The sequence below is a fragment of the Alligator sinensis genome, unplaced genomic scaffold, assembly GCF_000455745.1.
Source record: "Alligator sinensis unplaced genomic scaffold, ASM45574v1 scaffold989_2, whole genome shotgun sequence".
In the NCBI taxonomy this organism is placed as follows: Eukaryota; Metazoa; Chordata; order Crocodylia; family Alligatoridae; genus Alligator; species Alligator sinensis.
Window position 1 is genome coordinate 486,648 of NW_005842162.1, and position 10,173 is coordinate 496,820.

General features: G+C 40.8%; 1 protein-coding gene across 1 annotated transcript in view; it reads right to left on the minus strand.

The window, feature by feature from the left end:
• Positions 1 to 10,173, minus strand: part of TNKS (tankyrase) — a 254,549-nt gene that overhangs the window by 218,772 nt on the left and 25,604 nt on the right. Inside the window, exon 2 of the mRNA XM_025206544.1 lies at positions 1,173 to 1,397. Within this exon, the coding sequence (XP_025062329.1) occupies positions 1,173 to 1,397 (225 nt within the window). The remainder of the gene's footprint in view (positions 1 to 1,172; positions 1,398 to 10,173) is intronic.

Genomic DNA, 10,173 nt, shown 5'->3' on the forward strand with positions numbered 1-10,173 from the left:
TTATTAACCAGATGATTTTTTATACAATTCACTTTTGTCAAAGAAGCAATAGTTAAAAGAGTTGGTACCAGATTTCTTCTACACACGACACTGCACTTTCAAGCTACTTTAATTTTAAAAGAAAAAAATAGAGAACTCTACTTGAACATAAAAGAAAAGAAGGAAGTACCAAGGCTAAGAATATGTACAATAAAACAGTGGCTCTCACTTTTTTTTGTACTAGGACCCATCTGTAAACATTGATGGCTAGTCCCAACGCAGTGCTCCTCATTCCTGACCCCCTGCCCCCAGCCTCCCAGTGTGTGGGGCAGGGCTTGGGTATGTGGGGCAGGGGGGTCTTCAAGCAGCCCCTTGCAGGCTGGAACTCTGCCAGCATGCAAGGGAAAAAGCCATGGTTTCCCATGCTTTTCTCCTTTAAAAGGAGAATCCATTTTTTTAATTTGTTAATCCATTTTTTAAGTTTGTTCGCAACCCTTTCATACATTCTTGAGACCGACTTTTGGGTCGCAACCCACGGGTTGAGAAACGCAGCAATAAGAAACATCCAGATGAAAGAGCATTTAATATGATATAAATACATTTTAAATTGCTGAAACATTAGATTATGTGAAAATCCTTCAATTCTAGAAAATATGCCACAAATATATTACCATGATGCACTTATCATGGAACTAGTCCTCCAAAGCCTCCTAATACTAGTAAATTGGCTCTTCATTTCTTATAATGTGGGAAAAGTCCCCTTCAGACCATAGACAAAAGAGCATAAATGCCAAGTTCAGCCTCAAGAAGTCAAGATGTTATCACCGAGTAAGTTTCCATGTTATTTTCCAATGCATTCTCACATTGTTTCTGCCAAGACAATATACTTATAAAATAATCATAAATTAACCTTAATTAGGAACTAAATTTTGATAGATCAGTTGTCTGATCTAGTTTATTCTTCCAGAGACAAATTTAACAAAGATTATGGTACATGCCTGGAAAGCCATTTTCATATCAACTGACTTCATTACTGCAAATGAAAAACACCAACTTTTTAAACAAAGAAAAAACAGCAGATCCCAGTGGCTAATGAGCGGCACATAAACAGTTACAACAACTGTTAGGAATATAAACTCAGTGCAATACATTTGCATTTAATTAAACCGATATAATCAGTGACAGATACTTACCAATGCACACATCTATCTTGCCTTTGATAGCAGCTTCATGCAGAGGAGTGTAGTTCCAATTGTCTCTGGCATTTGGATCTGCCCCTTGACACAGTAACAGGCTAACCACCTCAGCATGACCAAAGGAGCAAGCATTATGAAGGGGTATTAGCCCTCCATCGTCACGTGCATGAACATTGGCTCCAGTCTGCAGCAAGTGTTCTACCACATCCTTTCTGCCAAAACCTGTAAAAGCAGGAACATACCTCTATTAAAACTGCCTGGCAACATAATTTGGGATTCAATATCAAGTGGGCTAAAAAATGGGTATTAGAAATAAGGAACAATTACTTATCACTCCATCTTAACCCCTCCCCCCACAACCCTCCCCAAAAACCCCTGCTTCTCAATCATTTGGCCATAAATAAAGATGACCTATAAAGATAAAAATAATACATTTTTTATTTGAAAGATACGCTTACACTGGCAATACACTGAGGTAGTCAGCAGCAGGTCTCTAAGACCTACACACTGCCACAGACTGCTCTGGTAACAGGTTCTGCAGTTTTTACTGCCTTTTTTGGTCCATTTTGAGAGGTCCTTGTAGTTTAATGATTAGCTGAATTAGGCCATTAGCTTTTATCTTTCCAAATCAGGAAAAGGAGCATTTTAAATTCCATTCTTTTAGATGGGTCCCTGATCTTGAGCAAGGCCAAAGTCAATACATTTTTACCATAATTGAATCTTTAAGCAAAGATTCCAGCTTAAATACAAATAGCAAACATACAACTGCTTACATTATTTTCTTCTGTAAGAGCTAGTAAATAGAGAGTTTGGTTCTATGACCTTCCAAGAGAACCCGAAGGACCACCCCACTCTTTTTTCAAATCCCATGAATGTTCAAATCCCTCTTCAGACAGCACAACATACAAAATACAACTTGACTGAAACAACACTGACTGTGGTCTAGTTATTGTTCGACAAAAGAAAAGATGCACTGGGAGGGCCTCCCCTACATATTTATGTTAAGAAAACCAAGTAGGCAGTGGGATGAGAACCTGGTACTATATAAAAATGCCAAACAGACAAGTATGAAGGACAGATTGCTTATTTTAGCAAGGAAAATTGCATACTATAGACAGAGTAAAAATGTCAAACATCTGACAATAAGAGAATTTTAAGACAGCACAAGTAATTCCTCAATAAGAGCATAAGACAAATGTTTCAGTGCTTCACAAATCCCTTTAAACATATGGAAGACAATTTTTAAAAGAGATTATTTTCATGAAAGCACAACTTTGCTGTGTTTTTGGAAAAAAAATTGAATATAATGACCTCTGAAGTTAAACTACTCTAAAGCTACAGCAGCTGAATGGAATAGACATCTGTCTTAACTGTGAATACTATTCAACTTTACTAGTACAAAAACTATTGCACAGAACCCAAAATTACGCAATAGATTAAAAGCTGCACTAACTAGAAATTGTGAAATAGTATTCCTAGATCACAGAATCTCTCAAACTAGAGCCTTCCTAATATCATTTTAAAAATCGACTACACAAAAGTGAGAAAAGATTTATCATCATCATAAAAGATATAATATCAAAGCTTAAGAGGATTACTGGAAAGAAACTGTCATGGGTTCAACTAGCTAAAGGAATGGGATGAACTCCATTGTCAGTCTCATATAATGAAGGAGGGCAGCATTGTATTGCTTGTACAGCTTATACAATCCACTGTATTCTTCAGAGTTGGAAATTTCCACGTGGCAGGTACCACCTCCTGCTGTATAGCACTTAAAACAAGTATTATGCCATTTTGGAGCAAGACAGGAATGCAACCATCTGCAGTAATAATACATATCCAGACACTGGTAGGTAAAGCACTTAACTGATGCAACTTGGTCAGTACTACAATTTAACAAGGGGTACATCTGAACTGCAACAGTAACCCCTACCTTCTTAGGCAGACACTATCTATTCAGAACAAATATGTATATATATGGTCCAAATTTGGAGGTGTTTTAAGCCAAGGGTAAGTTACCTAGTTCGAGAGTAATTAGAACCTGGGCTTCACTATAATCCAAGCTAGAACCCACCCATTTTGCAGCCTAAACCCCAAAAGATCTCAAGCAGAGTCAGATATGGATTAATCGACTGTAAATACTTTTTTACTCTTCACTGGGCCTTAAGTATTCTTTTTAAAATCCTGCTTCCAGTATTAAAAAAATCTTACACTGACAGAACTGGAAACAAGCAAGCCAAAAGCTGGAACTATGAAAGAGAGGCTTTTTATTTATAGTGGCAAAGGTATGACTTAAAGAGATTTTTTTTTTCCTTAATTGAACTGTCAGCAAGGCCAATGCTGCTGTATATCACTGCAGCTGCTCACCTCCTGACCTAAACTTTTACTATCGGTTAACAAACTAAATTAAGGGAATGTCATGATGTAAATTTTCTAATAGGAAGAGACAATTTAAAGAGACAGAACAACAGCTGAAGGATATTTGGAGCTACAGCAAAACTAACAATACTCTAGCAGAGCTAGAAAAAAGCTAAACCTTCATGCTGCTTCCTTCGTTCACGTATGTCATCTATTTGACTGTGATATGGAAATATGGCAGCACAAGAATCATAAAACAACGACTTTAATTTAAAATATCCAATAACTAAGTGCTTTATAACCTTTTGATTTTACAGATGTAAGTATATCCACTGCTGCAGGTGATTTAGCATTTCAATGTTTATATGGTAACAAAAAATTTGAAAGCATACTGTTTCTTAAATAAACAAATGCACAAGAACCAGCAGTTGTGCTTCTGGAGTCAGGAGGCACAGAAAGATGCACGTTTACTTTTGTGGGGCCAGACACAACCCTCAGCATTCAGCACTATTTACATGCATTTTCAAGGTTTTGCATAGTTCTGGTAGGTCTCTTTCAGTTCTAACTGAAGTAGGCATATTTTCCTCTATTTAAAATTTGCCCAGTGAGGGCACTTTTACCGGGGGGGCTCTAATTAGAGTGGCTCCAAGAGAAACACCGCATCATCTTGTGCATCAGTGCCCAAGTTCTTCAAAATGGCAACAGGGGTGCTTGAACTAAAGGTTGTTCCACAAGTTTTAATTCAAGTGCCCCGCTGCTATTTTGAAGAGCTGGATGCTGATGCACAAGACACTGGGAGGCTGCTGGAGCGCAGTAATTACCACGCTCCGGCAGACTAATTAATTGAGTCTGTTCTGACACACTAATTACAGAGCGTTGGAGCAGGTTCTGCGCTTGTGTACACGCATCCCTAAAGTTGAAACAAACACTTTTAGGAGCAGTATCAGATAAGCCTCAGAGACTGGCACTCCTAAAAAGTTTGAAGACAGATATGCTGTCAACCCCAGGAGAGATGTGCAGAAAACTCAATACAAATCAGAAAAAGTAACTATTGCACAACTGCTTCCCAATGAAGCTTTGAAAAAGCAAAATACTCCATATCGTATATAACGTTAACCAACAGGGATCACCAGGTTTAAGCAGCATGATGCTTTCAAGGATTTCTCAAATGCTTAGAAGTGTTTCACTTCCACTCTAATGCATCCTTATAAGAGCCCTTCTGGTCTCAGATGCCAAATACCTATTCTGTGATAAGATTAGAAATAAAAAATAATAAGAATGCACTGATAAACATTTTCTTGGCTGATACCGATAGCCGATGGTTAAACAACCATATCGGCCGATGCTGATCCAATAACTGATATTTAGTAATAGTGCAAGGCATTTTAAACTACTGACATAAATAAACCCGTTTGTTTGTTTTGCATTTATCACACATACACGCCACGCGACTACTCCAGCCCGCGATGAAGAAGGTGGTGGCCGCCTTATTCCCATGCACGTTGCCCCCTCGCCTACAGCTCCTACCTGCAGCCCTGCTCCCCGCACAGCCCATGTTGCCATCCCAGCAGGGCAGGACAGACCTTCATGCAGAAAGCAAGACCAAGTGCATTTGGAGCCCCAGGGTACCCTTGGCTATTGGATCGGGCCTGGTCAGCTGAGCTCCCGTGGCCACTGGGCAGAAGCAGCTTTTGCAAAGATGACCATTGCCCAGGCAAAGCAGAATGTCCCTTGCGCGGCACCTTACCCTGCCCATGCACAGTCCAACATCTCTGTAGCAGCCCCAGTGCTCAGGCCCCTGGGCGTTGCCATGGCAACAGCCAGTAATGATCCCTTTGTGGTGAGCATGGTGCCCTGCAACCGCACCTCAGCACCCCCTACCCCTCCTGCTGCTTCCCAGGATCTGCAGTCTGCCGTGGGCTAGGGCCAGCGGTGGGGCGTGAGCACTGGACTACTTTCACTAGGGTGCTCCAGGCACACGGTGATAATTATATGGCTACAACAACAAAAAAGCCAATAATGTCATTTTTCCTTTTATCAGTGCTGATCCAATAGCCAACTGGTATATCGGTACACCTCTAAAAAATAAGATCGCAAACTGAGTTTGTTGGTTTAATAATAAATGTACTTTTAAAATAATGGGAATCACCAAAAAGAAGTTCAGAATATGGCCAAGAGGCTCTTTGTATATATCCTGCTAAGAAGGCAGGTTAAATATTTCTCTTCCAGCTATACCCATCTCCACACTCCCCTCACTCAAAATTGTAAGCCATATATTGGAGCCTTCCTTCAGCGTACACATGCACACCTGTAGAAACTGGGGCTTTTTCTGGCACCCAATTTAACAAATGACATCAAGTGAAGAAATCTGACAAATTAATTGAGATTAATAAAACTGCCTGACAATGTCAAAGTCATTTTATACCAAGACTAAGAGACATGTCATGTATTTCACTTGAAATCCTTTTTTGACACGTGAAGCATACTTCTTTTTGGACAACCAAATTAGGTATTTTGTACCTCCAAACAGAGAGCTGACAATTTTAATATACTGAGCCTGGGACAAAGGCTTTTATTCAAACACTTTAATTCAAAGTCCTGCACAAATGCCAAGAAATTCACCCCTCCACAAGATGCTAATCAAGGATATTTAAAAGGTGCATCCTGCTATAAACACTCCCTGGCCTCCAGACAGCCAACCACAAGCTTTCACCCTGCAGAACCACACAACCCATACCCACACTGGCATACTGGTTGCACTAGTTTGGTGCTAAGACTTATTGGTGTATATCTATGAGTACCACCTTGCTAACTTTGGCCATTTACCACACAGAGATATAGTCAGCATGTTAGTCTGAAGCCAAGTAGAAGATGGGTAGATATATCTAACACAAGTTTTTGTGGGCTGTAGCTTACTTCCTCGGATGCTGTGAAAGGACATGCAGAAAACAGAGCATAAGAAGGATTTACAGTAAAGTCATCCCAGGTTCCAGGCCACAAGTGTTTATAACAGATGAACACATTTAGCTGAGGCTCTTCTAAATCTCCTAGAATGGACAAGGCAAGATATTTCTAGTACGAAGACATTTAATTATGCTATATAATATGTTAGTAAGAGCTCACCAAGAATACTGAGGACAGTTCCAGTTCTTTATGTTAAAAAGATGGATTCAAAGCCAAACTGAGAAGGACTACTAGGACTGTTAAGGAAACGAGGCACTTGTCTTATGAGGAGGAAGGGGATAGGAAAAAAAAGTTTGGCTGGTTTAACCTGGTAAAATGAAAGCTAAAGGACACATGATTTCTACAAACAGAAAAGGGAAAGATGCCAGGGACAAAAAAAGCCGTATTAAACTTGTCATTGGACCAATACAGTCAGTCAATAGATATAAACTTCCAATTAATAAGTTTAGGCTGGAAAGGCAATTATCTGTTTTTAAACCATCAAGAGCAAGGCCTCAGAAATACCCTTTAATAGGAACAATTGGAACAAATAATTTGAAGCTTAATGTAGTGAACTGCCAGAACTGAAGACTGAATTTAATGACCCAGTTTGTTCCTTCGTCTCATGTTGCAAACTTACTTAGCTTCCAGAACACTAGCTGTTCTCACACACATTTATTTTTATTATAAAATACATAAACAAATTCAGATACAAATATTTGCAGAAGCATTTCAAAGAAAAAAAGCCCTACAGGTTTCACTGACCATGAAAGTGGGTATCTGATGTGTATCAGCTCTTTTTACTACCCATTACAAAGGTTGATACTATTCCAGGCCATGGATTGACTCCTAACTCATGCATGCCTGAAGTGTCCAGCAGTTTAGGTTGTCCAGCAGCACAGGATGTGACAATGCCTGGTGGTAATGGCGTAAGAGTGAGGACTGCAGCCTAGAGGTAATCAGGACTAGTTGCTAAAATAGCTCCTTCTCCTGTGCTTAAGTCTTAATTCACCCATCATCTGGTGGTGTTCAAATGCAAAAACAACTTCTGCATCCTCTTGTGCACTGCCCTCTGTACAACTTACTTTCCTTTCCTCTCCGGTAAAACAAATACTCAACTGCCTTATCTGCTATGTGATACAAAGTGTCATCAAGCCTTTTTCCCCTTCCTGAGTAATGTAGTATAGGGCTAAGCAACTTATCTACTACAGGCTGCACCAGTGGGGTCTGCACTAATACCACACACACACACACACACACACACACACACACACACTGTACCCATATGGCTGCAACCTCCCCCTCCCCCTTCTTGTGCAGTGGCACACTGGCTCCCAGGGCATGGGCAGGCAGAAGCCAGAGGAGCCCAAAGACTCTGACTGTTGCTGCAGCTGAAGTGATGGGGGAGTGGCAGCCTGGCTGCACAGCTGGACAATCCTGCAACAGCAGTCTATTGAATAGCACAAGCATTGGTAGGAAAGCCAAGTCTGGGCTCATGATTCCTTTATTTCCACACTGACCACTTTTCACATACTGTATTTTCTATGAAAATTGTGCTTTTCAGGCACCTATAAAAGATGATAGATAGATAGATACCCCCAACATTATGCTACTTTTTAAAAATGATGAGAACAGCGTTCTAAACAAAATGGAAAAGCACAGCTCACTGTCTGAGTGTTCTGTCATGATGTTAAGCAAAGCAGAAAAATATCAAGTGTTATCCCACTTCATTACTTTGTAGAGTAATGAACCTAGCTTTTGGTAGAATATGAGCATTTGGAAATAGACACACATCTTATTAAGAAGATAAATGATCTTATAAAGGTTTAGATGGCAAGGGTAGTTCAGACAAAAGTGAAACTGTCTTCTCTTCTCAGTTCTATGCATATTTTGGGCAAGGCTGTCCTCACATCAATACAATTCCATTGAATTTAGTGGAATGCCTCCCAACTTACAACAGTATAACAAAGATAATTAAATCCACTGGCTCAAACTAAGTGCACTAGCTTTGTTACATCTAAATAGATGTACAACATACATCAAATCAGTGCAGCTTACAAGTGTTAGTAGTAGTGAAGGTTGCAAATTTCATAAAAAAGATTTTGTCTTAGTTCTGTGATTTTCTCTCATTTCTCTTCCTACCTCAAACACTAAAAACAATTGTTTAGTACAAGGTAATGCAATTTAACAGCAAAATGAGTTACAGACCACAAATAAAAATATTGGAGAATTTCACAGAAAAATTAATTTCCAAGTTAGTACAGCCCATACAATACAAATACTACAGGAAGATAAGAGCTGAGATTTCACAGTAAAGTCTGACAACTGTATCTTGTCTTTTTACACTCTGGGTGAAGTGTGTGGGGGAAAAGAAGGAAAGACCTCTCTCACAGGCTCTGATCTTGCAAGAAAGAATCCATGGGCTTTTCAGAGTCTGCTTTTGTGGATTACTTTGTATAGTCAGGACTCCGACTTCAGAAACATATTTCCACCTCAGCCAGAACAGGACTTGCTGCCTTCAAATATTACTGTAAAAAAAAGCTAGAACGGACATACAACTATTTCAAAACTACAAAAATGGCTGCTTCGGGAACTCATAATTCTTTTCTGAAAAAGAGAGCAACTCAATATCAGATAACGTAATTTGCTTTAAAAAAAAAGCAAAATCCATTTTACTCATCATATTTATGGCATATACAATCAGTTTGTTTTATAAATAATCCAGTGACAACCTGATAGACCTTCCCACCCCACCCATCACAGACAGGACAGACAGGACAGACAGGACAGACAGGACAGACAGGACAGACAGGACAGACAGGACAGACTTCAAATCGGAGAGGGTTGAGGTCACCAGTTGTCATTTACTTAGAATTTTCAAATGACTTTTCAGTATTTGTTGGTCTGAAGGTAAAGAACCCAGTTTCCCCTACATATTCCTTAAGACCAAAAGTACTTCCTCTAAAGGGTTTTTCTCCCTTCCCACATTACTCTGTTCAGCTAGTCCTAAGCAGAGGAGAAAGACAACAAGAGATGCGCCTTAACATACAGCTGGTTCACCTTAACACAACTGTTCTAAAAATAGTGATCACAAACCCCACTAATTCAACTGGAAAACTAGGGCTCATATAGGAAACAGAGGTGCACCCATACATCAGTCTGATATCAGATTGGCACTGATATAAAGAAAATTGGCTGCATCAGAAATCGGCCCCATGTAGCCGATAAAGGGCCCGTGCATGCACGCAGCACAGCACGTAGGTGGTGAGGAGTGCAGCCCGGCAGCTTGAAGAGCAGTACCCAGCTGGTAAGTTTGGTGTGGTGGAAAAGGAGGGGGCAAATATAAGCCCCCAAGGTGAGGGAGGAGTGGGACTGGGGCAAGTGCTGCCCAGCCGGGACGGGGCAAGCGTAGGACAGAGGCACAGCTTATCTGGGGAGCACGAGGTGGGGGGAAAAGCTCCTGCTTCCACACACTGTTCATACAGGAGCCGCTCATTCAGCATCTCCCACTGCTGCTCCCGCCGCTCATCCAGAAGGTCATGGGGGGAAGGGGAGCATGTACCCACCGATCTGCGCAGAGCAGGGCGGGGCAGTCTGGGGCCAGGGCGGGTGGTGGCAGCACTGGAAGGGGGGTTGGGGGGACTACAGCAAGTTTTGGGATGGCTGCAGCCCCTACCCCAGCCCCCTCCCAGCACCG